This window comes from Bison bison, unplaced genomic scaffold, assembly GCF_000754665.1.
Source record: "Bison bison bison isolate TAMUID 2011002044 unplaced genomic scaffold, Bison_UMD1.0 scf7180017864472, whole genome shotgun sequence".
Classification (NCBI taxonomy): domain Eukaryota; kingdom Metazoa; phylum Chordata; class Mammalia; order Artiodactyla; family Bovidae; genus Bison; species Bison bison.
The window spans coordinates 10,684,714-10,705,816 of NW_011495033.1; the positions used below are offsets into that span (position 1 = coordinate 10,684,714).

General features: G+C 42.1%; 1 protein-coding gene across 3 annotated transcripts in view; it reads right to left on the minus strand.

Annotated features, from left to right (window-relative positions):
* The window catches only part of AATF (apoptosis antagonizing transcription factor), a 108,248-nt gene that overhangs the window by 33,916 nt on the left and 53,229 nt on the right, over positions 1–21,103 (minus strand). For 2 of the 3 annotated variants that reach the window (XM_010861549.1, XM_010861550.1), the window contains exons 9-10: positions 3,991–4,058; positions 1,981–2,061 (exon numbers count right to left, since the gene is read on the minus strand). In XM_010861549.1, the coding sequence (XP_010859851.1) occupies positions 1,981–2,061; positions 3,991–4,058 (149 nt within the window). Of the gene's footprint in view, positions 1–1,980; positions 2,062–3,990; positions 4,059–15,059; positions 15,504–21,103 lie in introns of those variants that run through there. The other variant, XM_010861551.1, reaches the window with a different exon arrangement.

Sequence of the window (21,103 nt, forward strand, 5' to 3'; positions counted from 1 at the left end):
CAGTACTCTTGCCTGGAAAATCCCATGGACAGAGGAGCCTGGTAGGCTGCAGTCCATGAGGTCGCTAAGAGTTGGACACGACTGAGCGACTTCACTTTCACTTTTCACTTTCATGCATTGGAGAAGGAAATGGCAACCCACTCCAGTGTTCTTGCCTGGAGAATCTCAGGGACGGGGGAGCCTGGTGGGCTGCAGTCCATGGGGTCGCTAAGAGTCGGACACAACTGAGTGACTTCACTTTCACTTTTCACTTTCATGCATTGGAGAGGGAAATGGCAACCCACTCCAGTGTTCTTGCCTGGAGGATCCCAGGGACAGAGGAGCCTGGTAGGAGGCTGTCTATGGGGTCACACAGTCGGACACGACTGAAGTGACATAGCAGTAGTAACATTCTTCTTTAAATCCTATCAGGGATGGGGGTACAAAAGAGACAGGTACCAGTGAGACACGTCCGTGAGTGAGCAAGTAAACGAACATTCCAGTAGGAGACTGATCCAGTCTTGGGATAATAACAGCAGTAGCAATGATAGGAATAATGGCAAAGACACTTACATAGCGCTTGCTACGTCCCGGTTGTTGTACTGTGTTAGTCGCTCGAGTCGTGTCCGACTCTGTGTGGCCCTTGTGGACTGCAGCCGCCAGGCTCCACTGTCCCTGCGATTCTCCAACAAGAACACTGGAGTGGGCTGCCATGCCCTCCCCCATGCTGTGTTTCTGGTGCTAGTCTAAAAGCGGTACATACACGTACTCATTTAATCCCCACAGCAACCCTACAAGTCTGGTACTATTATCACCCCCATTCTACAGATGAAGAAACTAGAACAGAGAGTTTAAGGGTCTTGCTCAGGGTAACTACTAATTGGTATCAAAGGTGGGATTCAGACTTAGGGAGTCTGGCTCTTGAGTCCATGCTCTTAACTGGTAGGTACACTGAAAACAAACTTGGGAGAAGCAGAAAGGTTTGGAAACTTCAGCACATGAAAAAAGTTAAACAAACTTTAACAATTTAAGATTCAGATTTAAGAAGAGTGACTTTCAGTCAAAAGATAATGAAAAGCTACTTTGCACTTCTTCAAACTTAAAGAAAAATAAGCATTTCCTGATGAGTTCTGTTAAATACTAAAACAGGTTAATTAAAGTAGTAGAATCTGCTTCTCTGAAGATACTTAAAAATGAGATAGATCCACATTTGTCCAGAAATAATTTTAATGACAGGCAGGCTCTAACAAAAGTGTGGGATTAGCTATCTGCCTAAAACTGGCCTAACACAATGAGTCTAAGATTTTTTTTTCAATGTGCACTTGAATTACAAGTAGTTTCTTCGACACTGAGGCCTTGTGTGAGTGATATTATGTAATATATAAAAATAGTTACAAGGAATCTCAATCTGAAAGCACACCAACGTCACTTCTACTCTGGTTCCTTGTTTCCATTCTTTTTAAGACTTTCAAGGGCTCACAGGTTTGAGGGCTCTCCTCCACTCAGATATGTTTCTATATTCTCATAAAAGTTCCACTCCTCATCTCATTTAAGCACAGTGTTAACAATCTCTGGAAGCCTTCATTTTTTATCTTTTTAGCATACTAGGTACATGTATGGCATCATGAAAATGGACCAATATAATTCTGCTTAAATAAGACTCCAAAGTACAATTTGTACATTGTAATAAGGAAATCATTTTTCAAAACTAAGGCAATTTCAATTCTCTTGTCTTCTTTTTTGATTATGTCTCTTTCAGGGAAATACAAATATTATTCAACCTATTCATTCACAGCAGTAAAACAAAAAGTAACTGACACTATCTTTCCATTTCAGAGTAAGAAAAACTGAATCTGAAAAAAGCCTCAAATATTGCTCTAGTGATTTTTCTGCTCCTTAAACATAGAATCATCAGAAGAATAGAAAAAAATGTCATAGGCAACATGCAAAAGAAGTAGTAACAACACACAATGTTAACATCTGTTCTAAAAAGTAACTCACCGAAGTTTCCTTCCTTTGCTGGCTTTTCTATCTACTTTCTTGTGGATTTTGCTTCTTAGCTTCTGGATTGCAAGCCACTGCCTGGGAAATTCACAAGTGATATTATGCATCATCAACAGAAATAGTTACATGTGTTGACAAATCAGAATTTTTCTCACTAACAACGCTGCATAAAGAAATCATTCAACCTACACCAAGCTCCTCAAGACAGACTGGGGCCAAAGCGACTAATTGATTGAAGAGGATTTGTGCAACGGTAAAAAAAACAAATGGCAGCTGGGAAATTCTCCAGCAGATTTGGTGAACAACGCTCCTTAGTATGTGGAGTTACTGTGGCAAGCACTAAATCTACCAGTCTGCAGGGAAACCCATCGCACTGAGTGTAGGTGCTTGGGTTTGCTGCTGATGTTTAGTTGCACAGCCTAGTCTATGACTAATATTGCACCTGCTGTTTGGTTTGAACATGTGAATTCTTTAAATCTAATTTTCCCATTGTTAATACCCAGCTGCTTTTCCTTGTGCTTTCCATTTTTTCTAAGTGTTAAGAATTATCTACTATTGATACTAGTTTTATAGTCATTTTATTTAATTTTCATTTCAGCTACATTATTTCAGAATGTGTTGCTAAAAGGGCTTCCCCCCACCTCCAAAAAAATCTCAATACCAGGAGCCCCCAAATAATCTCAATACCACTGTCACACCGAAAAAAAGTTAAATATCAAATATTCAGTCAGTCTTTGAATTTTCCAGATTGTCTCAATTTTACAGTTGGTTTGTTTGAATCAGGATCCAAACAAGAGTCATATTTTCAGCAAGTCATTTTAAATTAAAAGAAATTCGTTTTCAAATAAAGGATACTGGGCTAAGAAAATCTTCATAAATTGTGTATATGAACAAAATGTGGGGGGAAAACAGAGAAAGAGCAGCAGCTGGTCATCTTACCTGACTCAAATGAAAGTTCAACATCAAAAAAAAAAAAAAATCTAGGGAAATCCAATTACTGTAATCTTAATATAATCTTAATTACCATAATCTATTTTATTGTAAAGTCAGATAGATGTACAATATAATCACCACTTAAATGCAATTTGCTCGATCACATTAAATTTATAGTGAACAGCTCTCTATAGCATTCCAGTGATATACAAAATATTAACATCCTATCCTAATTTTCAAAGGTTTTACTCACATAAAATTATTTCATCAGCACAAATTTTTCCTTGTGATCTCTCAGAATGCTGCTCTTCCCCAGAATCCCATTCTGACACCTGCAGCTTTGGTTTCCATTTATGCTCTTGCAAGTTATGGCTCATGGCTATTTAAATGTACACTATTCATTAGGTAGCACTTTAAATGTCTTTTTTGTTTTCCAACCACAGGATGAAGCATACACACAAGGGTCTTCCTTCCTTCACTGTGTTCCATCCTACCCTGACATCTGGGCAATGCTGCCGAGTTCCACGTCTAATTCTGCGGCAGCTTTCACTGAAGGGGCAGAGGTCTAAATGAGAGCAGACTCACAGAGCGAGGAATGGGTTGTGCCCAGTGCCAGGTCCTGACAGCTGAGAGCACACATTTTTATCCACTGATCAGAGACTGATACAGATCTAATTTCAATGCAAAGAGCTTAAAATGGACTTTGTGAAACAAACCCTAAAATAAACCCTTTACAGGTAGATATTTGGTAATCTCATTCAAATTGCCATTCAAGTTATGGCAATGTAGAGGAAACAATTTCCATCACTTTGTCTGTCTAGCTCTTGTTATCATGCTTAACTTTTTTTTTGCTGGCCACGTCACACAGCTTACAGGATCTCAATTCCCCGACCAGAAAGTGAATCCTGGCCAAGGTAGAGAAAACCTGGAATCCTAACCACTAGGCCACCGAGGAACACCCAGCTTTCATAATTATAGAACCAGTCGTTGCCTTGGAAGTAGAATTAAGGGGACTCAGATGGAGAAACTATTACACAGGCTGCCTATATGAACAGAAAGCCATATCCAAATTACCTTCCCATGGCCACCTGATCATTGGGGTCCAAGGAGCTGGTCTTCCGTTCTATGAGTTCTCGGAGAAGCTAGGGGAGAAAGGAAAGCAGGTGACTTATTTATCATCTCCCAGCACCAACTGACTTTAAAAGGGCATTGGAGGAATTCTGAATGGCACAGTGACAGCTCTGAAACTACAATCAATAAGGGACAACCCAGTGGCAAGAGCATGACCAAATTCCCATTAACCCTTTCATATTTATACATCTTTAAAAAGGTGGCTATTGCAATAACTGAGAGCAGAAGTCCATTTGGAAGACTTATTGTCCCGCAGTTCATCTCAAACGGATCAATGAGTATGCAACATCCCCTTCGTTGTTTTTATGATTAGTCTTGTCCTCCTCGTTGATATCAATGGAGAATCTTTAAAAGGTCAGGTGGGAAGGGCTGGGTGGCGAAAAGGAAAATGCATCGGCTTCTCACCCACAAGATAATGGTATGTGGTTAACTTCTGACCTATAACCCCAGCAGTCAGGATGGTCTTCTTTAGGCAAAAAGCCTTTACTGGATATAATTAGAACTGTGGACTTTCTGCTCTTGCCTTCCATACCTGATACTCTACCATGCTTATGAATAAATGTTTTAACCATGCAGTCTGCAAAGCAGTGCTCAGTTGCTAAGTCAGATCTGACTCTTGCGACCCCACAGACCGTAGCCCGTCAGGCTCTTCTGTCCGTTGAATTTTCCAGGTAAGGAATACTGGATCTTCTGAATACTTGAGGGGATCTTCCCAACCCAGGATCAAACCTGCATTTCCTGCATTGCAGGCAGATTCTGTACCACTGAGCCTCCTGGGAAGCCCAACCATATATGATACCAACACATATACAGTCATAGTAATTTTAAGAGGGAACTTAAAGAAAGTTGTACTCTGAACACAACCCAGAGAGCCAGTCTCTCAGTGCACACAACTAACTCCATGGGAAATAAACCACTCTCCAGCTCTCCTCTTAATCCTGGTTAGTCCCCCGAGTGCAAGCTCCGTCTACTTCTCTAGCTCTCACACACAATGAAGAATTTGCATTGGATCTTAAAAAGTCTTAGCCAGGAGAAGCAATAAATTTAAAAGTTAGACATTAAAGGAGGAGAATTTCAACTTATAATAATAAAACTAGATTATCATCTCTCCTATACAAGTGCTATGCGGTGCAGGGAAACAGCAACAGAGATTAAAATTCCAAAAAATCTTCTGAAAGAAATCCTAAAAATAAACCCCTTCCGGCTTGTCACCAGTCAAGAATATAGGTTTGACTTTAAAACTTGTTTCTTCACAAACATAAGTAATTATTTTGTAGGTAAGGCACAGAAGCAACATATATATAGTTCACCAAGTTAAACAGTCTAAGTCTGAGGGGAATAAAGAAGGGATAAATTCCTACGAAAGCAGTTCACTTTCTAATTGTCATTTGCTTATGTAAGTGAGCACTGGGAGAAGGAAAACAAATCTGTGAAAATATTCATTTCCATATAGGATGAATCTTTATTGCAAAAGGGAAAAGGCAATCTCAGTCGCAAATAAAAAAACCCCCCTGTGCTGTTTTTTCATTTGCTTATTTTAGACATTATTACCGTAGCAATTATGTTTAAAAATGTGGGGACCAGAGGCCTCTGTTTTATTATCACTGGAAAACAGCAAGCTATTTCTCTGCCCTGTTTATCTGATTGACTCCCAACATCTTTCTGGCAGCCAATCTATCAGTTTATCTCCCCTACTTCATCACAGTCACTTCTGGCAGCTAGATACAAGATCCAAATCCAGTGTTACACAGACGTTCGACACAGGAGCCCCGTGTAACATGCTACTCTGTAAACAGCTGCCCTTAAGGCTGAGCCAAAATGGGCTCTGGTTCCTAGTCAACATCCTGTCAAAAGCAAGGTTGCGCAGGCAGAGGAAAGACAGCTTAACAAAAAAAAATTTTTTTAAGAAAGAAAAAGAATAAAAAGGAAGGAAAACATACTGATGAATCTGTTTGCAGAACAGCAATGGAGACGCAGACAGAGAACAGAGTTATGGACAAGGGTGAGGAGAAGAGGGAGAGGGTGAGATAAACGGAGAGCAGCGTGGATGAATGTATATATGTAAATAGATAGCCAATGGGGATCTGCTGTATGACTCAGGGAACTCACACTGCACTAGTTGCTCAGTCCTGTTCGACTCTTCGTGACCCCATGGACTGTAGCCCACCAGGCTCCTCTGTCCATGGGATTCTCCAGGCAAAAACACTGGAATGGGTTGCCATTCCCTTCTCCAGGGGATCTTCCCAACCCAGGGATTGAACCTGGGTCTCCTGCATTGCAGGCAGATTCTTCACCATCTGAGCCACCAGGGAAGCCCCAGTGGGGCTTATTCTGTAATAATCTAGAGGGGTGGGAAAGGGCGGGAGGTGGGAGAGAGATTCAAGAGGGAAGGGACATATGTACACCTATGGTTAATTCATGTTGATGTGTGACAGAAATCAAACCAATATTGCAAAGCAATCATCAATCTGTTAAAAATATATAAATATTTTTTTCAAAAAAGGAAGGAAAATAAATAATGGAATGACTACATCTCATTGCCCTTACCTTGTTCCAGCCATGTAAGAGAGAACAGCCACCATTCCTGGTTTTCCTAACGGTCTCTGATCCCTTGAGACTGGGGACAGCCACTGGGAGCTCGGGAAAAGCTGCCCCAGCACAATGGAGACGGCTGGAAACAGGAGCCCCGCGCCCGCAGCGGGGGTGTGACACGCACAGCAGTCCCTGCGATTCCAACACCAAGCTGGTGCAGCATTTACTCTCAAGCACCCTGTGCACTTTACATATTCTGGGTTGCATTTTCATTACCTTGGTGCTTTACACAGCTATTCTTAGTCACTTGTGGTTAGGAAGAGAGTTTTACTGGTCTGTCTGGCTGAATCTAGGTTACCCATGCAGCCCGATGAATTCATTCAGTGTGAGAAGACTGTGTTGTGTGCAAGGCAAGAATAAGAAAGCAGCAAGAAAATTCAGGTAAATAAACTCTTCTCCTGGCTATTGCCATTTCCCACAGCTCTCACTAACACTAGGCTTAAATTTAATCAGGAATACTGCTTTCCAAAAAGTTGCTGAAAAATGAAGTTTTAGGGATACTGATGGAAGAATTTAGCTTTGCCTCTTAGTTCAATTTTTATGGCTTCACTTAGGAACAAACTTTTCCATTAAAATTAAGGTTTGTGGTAGTTACCAGAGGTTTTCATTTCAACAATAATGATACAGTATCTGTAATTTTCTATGTGATCTGGAAAATGGAGAGGTATGTGAAATATTTTTGTTCTAGTCTGTTCTCTAGTTCTAGGGGAAAATCATACATGTGGGTGGGTTCCCCAGTCAGCCCACAAAAACCTATGTGACCCATAACCACGTATGCAAGGAATGACATTGACAGTACTATCAGAATCTAACCAGCAGTTACCATATTCTGCCTGGAAAAAGGCATGCTGGAATCAGTTTAAAATGGCAGGCTGAACACATTGGTTTATCTCGTCTCCCTTCTCAACTCCTCCAAGAGACAGTAGAGGAGGAAAAAGTAAAAAGATGTATTAACCCACAAGGAAAAAAGAGGAAAGGGAGAGCTAGTGAGAGTACATTTTCACAGAATTTTCCAAGATAGTCAGGAGATGAAGAGCAAAAAGTTATCGCCCGAGGGCCCACAGGCAATGAAGGTGAGTGAATCAGGCCCATGGAGCCCCAGTGAGCAGGAGCTCAGAGGGCGGCTCCCCTAAAAGGAGGGCAGGGGCAGAACCATGGGGCCTTCTGGAGTGTCCACGTGGCCAAGTGACTGTCCGCCGGGGCGGGGGGGAAGGAGGCTCGATTCTCTGGAAAAACGGAGTCACAGAAGCTCCAAACTGAGAGATACGAGGCACCGAAGGCTGACGTCTGGGACCTTCTGTCTCCTTCCCCACCCTGTGCCCAGGACACTGTCACCACGTGACAAGTTCCTAGGCAGAAGAGCAGGGGAGTGTTTTCTGGAGAAACTGCATGGTCATCCCCCAGCTCCCCAGAAAAGAAGATTTCCAAGTTCTGAGAACCAAGAGGTTACCAAAATTACATACAAAGGAGACAGAAAGCTCCACCCAGGTTTCAGAGATACTTTAGAATGCTGTACTCTGAAACATGAAGCGACAGCTAAGGATCACCTGCATCTGAGGAAAGCCTCAGACAGAGACCAAAGCAAACGGGAAAAAAGCAACTTAAGAAAGCAATACAAGGAACAAACAAAACACACCCAGACAAAAGAAAGAAAAGAAAAAGAACTCACAATTCCTCCTCCTCCTCTCTGAGGACATCCTCAGAGAAGTGAGAGAAACATACTTCCACAAGAATGGGGTGCTGTGACAGAAGAGTACAATGGGAGACTGAACACAAGAAACATTTAACATTTGCAACAGAACTGGAAGACAAATGTACAAAAATCTCTATCTCTTGATTATTTGTGAAAGAAGAAAATAACTTAGAGGATAATCCAGGAAGTTAAACACCTACCTAACAAAAAAGGCTGGGAGAAAATTATTAAAGAAATAATTATGAAAACCTCCCCAAATCGAAGGACGGGAATGAACTAATAACCACCACCCAATGCAACCTAGTGCAATGAAGGAAAAAGAACCTTTCATAAGACACATCATCATGAAATATGGAACTCTAGAAGCAAAGAAAAGATCCTAAAGGGTGAGAGGAAGAATAGGTCACATGTAAGGAAGGTGACTATATGGCCCCATCTACCACAGAGAGTCCTGGCTAAAGTCTCCCGTCCTGCTATTTCTTCAGGCTAGCACCTCAAGGGTCCCAGTCTTGACAATGAATTATACAGTCATCCGAAACCTTAAGGAACATAAATCTAAATGGGATTAGACATCTCAATAGCAATAACAGATGTCAGAGGACAGCAGAGCAAACCCTTCAAAATGCTGAGGAAAATGACTTTCAACCTCAAGTTCCATACACAGCCAAAGCACTAACCAAGGATGAGAGTTCATAAAGCATTTCACACAGGCAAGGACTCAATAATTTACCTTCCACAGGCTCTTTCACAGGAAGATGTGCGTCAGTAAAATGAGAGCATGTGGCCAGAAGGACAAAGACAAGAGGTGTCTCTGGAACCCTTTTTGCACGTGCACTGCCTGGAACATGCTTCCCTAACCACTAACTGGCTTACATCACACCCTCCACGTGTGTGCTCAGTCGTGTGTGACTTTCGTGACCCCATGCACTGCAGCCCACCAGGCTCCTCTGTCCATGGGATTCTCCAGGCAAGAATACTGGAGTCGGCTGCCATACCCTCCTCCAGGGGATCTTCAGATCCAGGGATCAAACCCATGTCTCTTGCATCTCCTACACTGGCAGGCAGATTATTGACCACTGCGCCACCCTCTCTACCTCCTTGCTAAATCTCAGCTCAATTACCTCCATTCTCAGGAAAGCCTCTCTTAACTGCAGCCCTCCATACACATTCACATGATATTCCTGATGTATTTAATTTATATTTTATTAGTGGAGTACATGATTAATGTCTATTTCCTCCACTAGCCGACTGCTTCACAGAAAGCAGAGAATGTAACAGTGTGCTCACCACTCTATCCTGTCCACTGGCCCACTGAAGGAGCTCAATAAATACATACATGCACAGAGTGGGGGAATTGTTTCTGGCAGAAAATATCAAATTTTTATTTACTTTATCACACACACACACACAGACTCCTTTTGTTTTTAAACAAAAGCAATCATACTGTGTAATACCTTGCTCTTAATCCAGAGTACCACTATCTACTTAAGCAACTGGGGAACCTCTTGGTTTTCAATCTCTTGGCACTAATGGTAAAGAACCTGCCTGCCAGTGCAGGAGAAATAAGAGACATGGGCTCGATCCCGGATTTGGGAAGCTCCCCTGGAAGAGGGCATGCTAACCCACTCCAGTATTCCTGCCTGGAGAATCCCATCAACAGAGGAGGCTGGCGGGCTGCGGTCTACAGTGTCTCCAAGAGTCGGACAAGACTGAAGTGCCTGCACGATTACCATCACCTCCTCCTCCTCAAACAGCATTCTCTTTCCCCCGCGTCTTGCACAGGGCCTAGAGAACTGTGTGGTTTAAGTGCGTGGGGATTACCCTTTTTTCAACCATCCCAAGAGAACCTGAATTTTTTTAAAAACTACTTAATCCAAATGAATGAAAAAAATCTCAAAACACTTCTCATTATTTTACTGTTAAAATGATGTCGATCTTGCCTCCCTCTTGGGTCTCATTTCCCAAGGGAGAGAGTTGGTTCTTCTCAGGAAAAGAAGAGCGGGAACAGGTCTTTTGCTCTTCCTCTAACCATCTCCCCCATGCCCCGTCATACACTGATTCTTTCTGTAGTATCTTCAAGTTGGTCTTTTTACCAACTTATATCTTGACATCTTTGTAATAAAGGTGGGAATCCATTTCATAAGTGTTTTCTGTTATCAGTGTTTCTTTTATCAGTTTGTCAAATCCCAGTTGCAGGTGCCCATCTCCCACCTTCTAAGATCTAATGATTCTATGTATGAGTTTTCAACTCTGCCCCATGGTTCAACGTAACTGTGAACACCGCCCAGTAAGTCTGTAAAATGCCATGGCTGTGGAGTCTGACATACCTGGGCTCTGTGCCCTTTGTTAGATGCAAACTTTGGGACAAGTTATTTGTCCCTTCTGAGACTCGGTTTCCTCATAATAACTGTACCTCATAAAGTTGATTTGCAATCTTAAAAGATGATAAAAGTAAAGCACTTTGCAAAATGCAAGTGTTCAATAAATTAAAATACTGTTGACATCAGATAATGATACTCAGAGATAAAGACAGAACTCAATTTGGGACAAAAAAATTCCATAGCTGAATCACCACAGCTGCTAACAATAACAATGAGCAAATATGATAATTCAAAGTTCCTTTCTACTGATTGCCAACAGTGGATAACAAATAGGATGTGTAATGAAGGAAAATCAGAATGAAAGGGAGAAAGTGTAAAAAGCACAGAAAAAACTCACAATAGTATTAAGTCAATACCTGAAAAGCAGACTGTTATTTGAAGGACTTTTTCCAAACAAAACCATGATTAATTCAGGCACAAGTGATCCTCTCCTTTACCATTTATTCTATTAGGACAACTAACTGCTCTTCGCTCTCCAGGACCTGCACCCACCCCCCATCACCCTCTGCTCCCGCAGCCACCCCTCCACCTCACCTTCTGCAGCATCCTATCCACCCCTCTACAAAGGCCTCAATCAAACGCCATCACCTCCCCGCAGCCTTCTCTGATTCTGCCAGACCATTAAGAATCTCCCTTCTCCTGAATTCTTTATCACTCCCTCGCCCAGCACTCTGGTTGTTTACAGCGCCTTTGCTTGACTGTAAGCGTCCTGGGGGTAAGCAAGGCACAGTCTCACTCAAAATTCTCTCCTCCTTCAGAACTCTACACACTGCCTTGCTCACAGTGACTATTCGATAGTATCTCTGAAAGGAAAGAGTTAAGTTCTAGATCTTTGGATCAAAGATGAAAAGCATCCCACTTCTGCAGCGGCAAGTACAATATTTACAAGAATAATATTAATAACAGAGAGAAGCACGGAGGGAAGTCAAATGCGTGAATAAAAACCCGAGTGCATCTTCCTACTGAAGTTCCAGATAGCCCACCTTTGGTTACTAAAATCAGAAAATGTACCGCTCGAGGCAACCGCTGAAGAAGTCAGCCTTAACTCTGCCTCACTGCCCTCGGTCTTTTAAGGATTTGATTAGTTTTTCCACTTTCTGATTCAGCGTTGCCTCGTGCCTCCACTCCACAGCTGGAGCTAAGGCCTGTGATTTGGAAGGGATGATAAATTCATTCGCTGAGGAAATTCACACTGTTTCCTCAGCACAAGTTCTAAAATATTTCGAAGGCCGTAATATTTCACCAGGCCTGGCCATTGGGGTTAAAATTTATTAGTCAAAACAGAAAACTTTCTCATCAGACCTTATATATTCCATTAGGCATGATATATAGTGTCTCCCAATGTCTAATTATTAACTAGAAGTGTAAGTAAATCATTACCAGTATTCAGCTCTGATATGTGAAGACAGAGAGAGAATTAGGCAATTTGACTGCTAAAGAACTTGCTTTTCCTTTCTTTTTCCCATACATAAAAAAAATTTTACAAGGATTAAGTGACTGTATTAAGCCATTCTTCCTAATCTATACCAAAAGGGACAAGGTACCAGGAGTGCTATTGTTTAGAATTTCCCACAGCCCCATTTCCAGGATTCTGTCTCCTGGTAAACGGATAGACGTCCTGGTGTGTGCTTGTGTGTGTATATATATATATATGTATGTATGTGTTTTTTTTCCCTATCTATAAAATAAAAGGTGAGGAGAGGGGTTATACATCCTTTTGGATACTAGATCAATCACTGACTATTTCTGGGCATTATATGGTATTCTATTGTATAATGACACTATGCTATGCAACATTTGTATTCAAAGAATGAAGAGGAAGTCGTTCAGAACTAGAGACTGTTTTGCTAAAAAGGCTTTACAAGGAACCAAGAGTGCAGTGCTAACCTATATTCTGCATTATGTCCTCTAAGGATTAAAAGCCCAGAGGAAACAAACCTCAGCCTCTCCTTCCAGGATTCTCCCTTTAGCCTGCAGACTCCAGTATTCCTCCCTGCTCAGATCAATAGCCCATTGATCCTGCCACCTTTTCAGCATGCCTCCCCCGCTCCTCCTCACGTGCTCGCCTCTCTCCATACTCATGGGCATGCGATGCCACCGTCCACCAGGACGGTCACTTCCGGTAAATGCCCTCAAGTCTGCTGCGAGCTGTCCCTTGGTCATACAGATCCACGGTCTGTATGCCATACGCTCCCTCGGGGACTGATGTGTCCTGGAATTCAGAGCTTTTGGGATTTGGGGGAAGGTGATGATACAGTGTATGTACCATAAATGCCCCAGCGAAGCCTGGGGCAGCACCCCAAAGTCAAACACATCAACACCTCTGCAGCAAAATACATGAGTATCCCCACCTAGTGGGATAAATAAAGCCTCACAGGTTAATACGCAGGCTTCCCTAGTAGTTCAGCTGGTACATAATCTGCCTGCAGTGGGGGAGACCTAGGTTCAATCTCTGGGTTGGGAAGATCCCCTGGAGAAGGCAAAGGCTACCCACTAAAGTATTCTGGCCTGGAGAATTCTATACTTTGTGACTATGGGGTCACAAAGAGTCGGACACAGCTGAATGACTTTCACTTTCATAGGTTAATACGGCTTCAGAACCATTCAGATGTTGCCACCAAACTTACAAAAACAAACAAGCACACTACTGTAAGTGTTCGGTGTCAGAATTGCAGGTGAGGGATTATGTACCTGTATTTGCTTGTTAAATCTCAGTACCGCATCCATACGGCTGCAATGAGTGGAGAAACAGACAAGATGGACTGAACTGGTTCCACTAACCTTACGCAGGTCTCCAGTGCTCCCAATTACACTCTCCTGCTCTGCTCGAAGACTCTGCCGTATCTTCTCTTTTCTCAGACCTCCAGACCCTGCACTCAGGTAAGAACCTCACATACTACCCTCCCCATAGCTCCTTGGGTACAAGAGTTCCTACACTCTGTCCTCATGCCCATACCTACACAAGAGCTGCCCATGAGACCAACCCCTCTGTGTACCAACCTGTGTTCACAGCAGCAGCCACTCTCACCTCCTTCCTGAAATGTGCATGATGCCCTCTACGGGATCATTTCCATCAGAAAACAGTATACAGGATCCCTGATTGGGGAACCAAGATCCCACAAGCAGCTAAGCCTGAGGGCTGCCACTACTGAGGCTGTGGGCTCTAGAGCCCACGCTCCACGACAAGAAGCCTGTGTACAGCACCAAAGACCCTGCACAGCCTGAAAAATAAACAAAAGGACGACAACAAAAGCAACATACAGAGGACATCTACCTGAAACCCAAACAAGAAACCCACTCCTGACCCCTGCTGCCCATTTCTCCCCTTTAGGGCAAGCTTTCTCCAGACTGTCTATGCCGCCTCCAACTTTTCTCCCTCCATTCTCTCTTGAACCTGCTTCAACACTCAAACAAAACAGTTTCTGTGAAGGTCCCAATGGCTTCCACGTTGCTGAACCAAATAGCCAGTTCTCACTCCTTACCTTATTTGATCTATCTGCAACATTCAACACAGTATGTCACTCTTTTCTTTAACAGAAAAAAAAACCTTATTCAGATAAAATGCACATACAATAGAGCTCACCAATTTAGACTATGATTCAATGGTTCTGTATATTCACTGAGGTGTGCAACCATCATCACAATCAATTTCAGAATATTTTCATCACTGTCAAAAGACTGGCTTTTTTTTCATCAGCTACTCCCATTTCACCCCCAATATTGCCAGCCCTAGGCAACCACCTATCCACTTCCTCGCTTCTATAAAGTGTGCCTATTCGGAGCATTTAAAAAATCATACAAATATGGTCTGTGACTCTCTTGTTTCACTTACCATAATGTTTTCAAAAGTTATCCATGTTGCAAGTTTCAGTCCTTCATCCTCTTTATGGTTGAATAGTATTTATTATATGGATATACCACATTTTGTTTATCGGTTGATGGTCACTTGGGTTGTTTCCTTTATGGCTATTATGAATAACGCTACAGATATTCTTGCACAAGTTTTTGTGTGGACATACGATTTTCATTTCTTTTGGGTGTAAACCTCAGAGTAGAACTGCTGGGTCGTATGGTAACTCTATGGTTGACCTGAGGAACTACCGAACTGTTTTCCATAGAGGCTGCGCCAATTTATATTTCTACCAACAGTGTATGAGGGTTCCAGATTCTCCATATTCTCCCCAAACTTGTTATCATCTGTCTTTTTTGATCATAGCTATCCTAGTGATCAAAGCAGTATTCACTGTGGTTCTGATTTGTATTTCCCCAAAGACTAGTAACGGTGAGCATCTTACTAGTCGTTTAAATACCTTCTTTGGAGAAATGGTTATTCAGATCATTCGCCATTTTTTAGTAGGTTATTTGCTTTTATTATTGAGTTTAAGAGTTCTTTATATATTCTAGATACCAGTCCTTTATCAGATAGACAATGTAAAAATATCTTCTCCCACTCTGTGGGTCTTTCCACTTTTCCGGTAGGACCTCTTGCAGCTCACAAGTTTTCAATTTCGATGAAGTTCAACGTATCTGTTTTTATTCTGTTCTGTCACTTGTGCTTTTGTGGTCATACTTAAGAAACTATTTCCTAACCCCAAGTCATGAAGACTTACTCCTGTGTTTTTTTCTAAAAGTTTTATAGTTCGGTCTCTTATGTGTAGGTATATATCAACTTAAGAGTTAATCTTCGCGTAGGAATGAGAGAGGGCTCTAACTTCACTCTTCTGCAAGTGGGTATCCAGTTGTCCTAGCATTATTTGTTGTAAAGACTTCTCACCGCTGTCTTGGCACCCCTGTCGAAAATCAATTGACCATAACTGTAAAGGTTTATTTCTGAATTCTCAATCGTATTCTATTGATCTAATGCCTAACCTTATACCAGTACCACAACATCTTAATTACTATAGCTTTGTAATAAGTTTTGAAATTAGGAACTATGAGTCCTCCAACTTTGATCTTTTTCAAGATTGTTTTGGCTATCCTGGGTCTTTTGTATTTCCATATCAATTTTAGGATCTGCTCATCACTTTCAGCAGAAAGATAGCTGGGATTCTGATAGAGATTGAGTTGAATCTGTATATCAATTAAGGAGTACTGTCATTTTAACAATACTTAAGTCTTCTAATCCATAAATTAGAATTTTTCTAATTCATGAAATGGGATGGCTTTCCATTTATCTAAGTCTTTTAAAATTTCTTTCAGCAAAGTTTATAACTTTTTGCATACAGGTCTTTGGGCTTCACAGGTAGCACCAATGGTAAAGAATCTGCCTGCCAATTTGGAGATGCAAGAGACACAGGTTCAGACCCTAAGCTGGGAAGATCCCCTGGAGTAGGAAACGCCAACCTGCTCCAGTACTCTTGCCTGGAAACATTCCACAGACAGAGAAGCCTGGTAGGCTACAGTCCATGGGGTCACAAAGAGTTGGACATGACTGAGTGCGCACACGCACACACACGCACACACACACACACACAACAATGTAAGTCTTTTACCTCCTTGGTTAAATTTATTCTCGGGTATTTTCCTCTTCTGGATGCTATTGTAAATGGAATAGCTTTCTTAACTTTTCAGACTGCTTACTGCTGGTGTAGAGAAACACAACTGATTTTTTTGTGTTTATTCTGTATCCTGCAATTCATGATTGAGTAGTTTTCTGGTGGCTTCTTTGGGATTTCTATATATAGGATCATGGCAACTGCAAATAAGAGATACTTCTACTTCTTCTTTTCCAACTTAGATGCCTTTTATTTCTTTCTAACTGCCCATGCTAATTTACTCCAGTACAATGTTGAATATTAGTGGCAAGAGCATCCTTGCCTTACTTCTAATCTTTGGGGAAAGTTTTCTGTCTTTCACCACTGAATAGGATGTTAGTTACAGGTTTTCACAGATGTTCCTTACTAGGTAAGGAATTCTCTTCCATCCCTATTTGTTGAGTGTTTATCATAAAAGGGTGTCAAACAATTTTCTGCATCTATTGAGATGATCATGTTTTTGGCCCTTATAACATTTGATTACATTAACTGAGTTTTGATGTTCAACCTAGATGTCCATCAGCAGATGAATGGATAAGAAAGCTGTGGTACATATACACAATGGAGTATTACTCAGCCATTAAAAAGAATACATTTGAATCAGTTCTAATGAGGTGGATGAAACTGGAGCCGATTATACAGAGTGAAGTAAGCCAGAAAGAAAAACACCAATACAGTATACTAACGCATATATATGGAATTTAGAAAGATGCTAACAATAACCCTGTGTACGAGACAGCAAAAGAGACACTGATGTATAGAACAGTCTTATGGACTCTGTTGCAGAGGGAGAGGGTGGGAAGATTTGGGAGAATGGCATTGAAACATGTATAATATCATGTATGAAACGAGTTGCCAGTCCAGGTTTGATGCACGATACTGGATGCTTGGGGCTAGTGCACTGGGACGACCCAGAGGGATGGTATGGGGAGGGAGGAGGGAGGAGGGTTCAGGATGGGGAACACATGTATACCTGTGGCGGATTCATTTTGATATTTGGCAAAACTAATACAATTTGTAAAGTTTAAAAATAAAATAAAATTAAAAAAAAAAAAAACAATCTTGAATTCCTGGGCTAAATCCCACTTAGTTATGGTATATAATTTTTTTTTTTTTTGGTGGGGGGTGGGGGGGCTTTCCTGGTGGCTCAGACAGTAAAGAATCCGCCTGCAATGTGGGAGACCCAGGTTCGATCCCTGGGTTGGGAAGATCCCCTGGAGGAGGGAATGGCAACCCACTCCAGTATTCCTGCCTATGTGTGTTGCTGGAGTGAGTTTGCTAGTAGATTGCTGACTTTTGTATCTCTATTGTCGGTAGTTTTCTTTCCCTGTGATATTTTTGCCTGGTTTTAGTATCAGGATGATACTGGATTTCCTCCTCCTTGAATCACTTTGATATGAAACCTGGGAAATCACTCTTCCTTTATTCTCTCTCACCTTCTCCAACACCTATACTAGATCCTCTTCATCTCCCCAACCTCAAAATGTTGAATGCCCCAGGATGTGGGCTTTGCATCTCTTTCTTTTTTTCTCTCCATTTTCAATCCCTAGGTGATCTCATCCAGTCTCATGGTATTAAATACAATCTATATGCTGATACAATCTATATTTGGTATTAGATATACAATCCATATATGGTATTAAACACAATCTATATGCTCTCAGATTCATCTCTTCAGTTCAGACCTCTTCATGAACTCCAAAATTATATACATAACTACCTCCTCAACAATTCCCTATGACTACTTCAGTGATATCTTAATATAACCAATTTGGAATAAAAATAATTAAAGTCAGCATAGGTCCATGGGGTCGGGGTGGGGCTGGGTGTGGAATCTAGTGTAACCAAAGCTGAGTTCCAATTCCTTCTCCAAACTAGCTTCTCTCACACTGTTTGTCCCCAGTTCAGTAAATAGCAATTTCATCCATCCAACTGCTCAGACCAAAATCCCTAAAGTCATCCTGGATCCCTCTCTTCCCACACTGCACACACAATCCATCAGCCAAACCCATCAGTCCAACTTTCAGCATAAATTCAGAGTCCAGCCACTTGTCAGCACTCCCTCTAAAACATCGCAGTCCCAGCTACCGCCATCTCTTGCCCGGACTATCACGAGAGCCTCCTGTTTCCTGCTTGCCACCCTGCCTCCTTAGAATTGATTCTCAACACATCAGAGTGATGCATCAAAAATATTAGTCCAATCATGTGACTCCTCTGTTCAAAACTCTTCAGTGGCTTCCTAGTGAAAGCCAAAGCCTTAGGATGGCCTACAAGCTCCTTCAGGACCTGGCCTCCCATTACGGCTCTGACTTATGGCTCTCCTATCCCACTCTTTCTTACCTACCCCACCCCGGGGGTACAGGCCTCCCTATTCCCTAGAACACACTAGCCTCGGCAGGGCCTTGGAGCCTTTGCACTCGCCATTCCCTTTCCCCCCAGAACTTTCATGGTCTGGTGTGCACTGCCCTCAGGGCTCTGCTCAAGTATCACTGAATCTCCCGACCATCCTACCTGAAAACAGTAACCATCCCGTCCCTGTCCTAGGCCCCTTCATCCATACCCAGTTTCACTGTTTTCCACTGCAGTATCATCCTGTTTCTAAGACTGAATGAATGTTTCGAAGACAGAGGGCAGGCCTTTGCTTTGTTTCAGCCCCTCACAGAGCTCCAACAGACCTTTCTGTGATGATATGTGTGTGTGTGTGCTCAGTCCTGTCTGACTGTTTGTGACCCCAAGGACTGTGGCCTGCCAGGATCCTCTGTCCATGGGATTTCCCAGGCAACAATACTAGAGTGGGTTGGCATTTCCTTCTCCTGGGGCACTTTCTGACCCAGGGATTGAACCCAAGTCTCTGGTATTGGCAGGTGGATTCTTTACCAATGAGCCACCTGGGAAGCCTCTGTGATGATGTAAATGTTCGCTATTTGCATTGTCCAGCACAATAGCCCCTAGCACATGTGGCTACAGCTCTCGATATGTGACTAGCATGACTGACAGACTGAATTTTCAACTTTATTTTAATTAATTAGCTACAACTGAAATTTAAATAGCTACATGTGGCCAGTGGCTACTGCATCAGATAGCACAGCCTAGAGCAACAGTTACTCGATAAATACATAGTTGATATTCACATATTTGCTGAATCAATTAATGGAAGGAAGAAAGAAATCTGAAAGACTTTTCTTCTCAACTTTTTATTACAGAAAATTAAAAAAAAATACACAGAGGTAGACTATGGCAAAACGAACCTTTAAGTACCCATCACCAACCTGAATGCTCTCCCCTTCACCCCCGGCCGGGAGCAGGAAGGTTTTATTATTACTTTCTGTAAGCAAGGGGAAGATCAGGGATCTTTCCCAAAACAGTATCTCCCTGAAGGCTTCTCTAACCTGAAATAAGTTTCAGTGGATATCAGATTTGCAATACTGGCTTCTAAAAATCACTAAATTCTTGGAAAATAGTGAATTTATAATATTATTCAGAGTTTATATCTAACAGCATGTCTTAGGGTCTTTTACAAGTTACTGAGACATGACTTTAGGAATTAGGAGTCTGTTGAGAGAAAAACCTGTGTGCCAACAAGTATGTGAGGCACATTTGTCATAAGACAGCACTACAGAACTACATGGTTTGGTTTTGTTTAAACATTATTTATTTATTTGGCTGTGCCAGGTCTTAGCTGTGGCATGAAGGAATTTTAGTTGCGAAATGTGAACTCTTAGTTCGGCATGGAGGATCTAGTTCTCTGACCGGGGATTGAACCCAGGCCCCCTGCATTGGGAGCTCAGTCTTAGCTACATGTATGTTTTCATATCAAGGACCTGATTGCTCTCGTGCACCATTTATTTTCTTCATTTAAATTTTATTAAAGTCATACTCTGAAAGAGGAGCTATCTGACTACAAAATTGAGAATTCTGCTCTTGTTAGGACTCCCCCTGCTGGCTCAGACCTTAAAGAATCCACCTGCAATGCAGGAGACCCAGGTTCGATCCCTGGGTTGGGAAGATCCGCTGGAGAAGGGAATGGCTACCCACTCTTGTATTCCTGCCTGCAGAGGAACCTGGCGGGCTACAGTCCATGGGGTCATAAAGAGTCAGACATGACTGAGTGACTAACACTTTCACTTTTGCTCTCATTAGATGACAAATTCCTCGGGCAGGGGTTTGTCTTATTAGTCTTTGTAAAACCAGCATCTGGTATAGCAATTAGTGAAAAAAGCCCATAACCGCATGAAAGTGACACGTGTGAACTGTCACAGTATGAACAAATATTCTGGATCTTCAGTTTCCTAAACAGTTATGAATCTGAAAAGAAAACACTCAAATGGACTTTTAAGTGTGTCAGGTCAAAAGGCAGCGTAATATGCTAGCAAGTCAGGACTTCGCTGGTGGTCAAGAATCTGCCTGCCAATTCAAGGGACACAGGTTCAATCCCTGGTCGGGGAAGATCCCACATGCCTCAGAGCAACTAAACCCATGCGCCACAACTACTGAGCCGGCATGCTGCAGCTACTAAAGCCCCCACACCAGACCCCGCGGCCCCACAACTGGAGAAGCCGCTGAATGAGAAGCCATGCACCGCAGCCAAGACCCAGGGCAGCCACACGTAAGTGAATAAGAAATAAGAAAATCAAACAGGGACTAACACCACCTGGATTTAAGTGTCTAAAGACGAGACGATCCTACCCTAGTCCTCTAGGCTCCAGTATAAAGACAGTTTGGAATGGACAATTTTCAGAGACACTATCTAACTTCAGAGCAATTAGGTTCTATGCTAGATCTACAATACACATAATTTTTAAAGCTGTTTATTAACTTCCCCTTTTATGCTAAGTCACTGTCCCTATAATTTACTT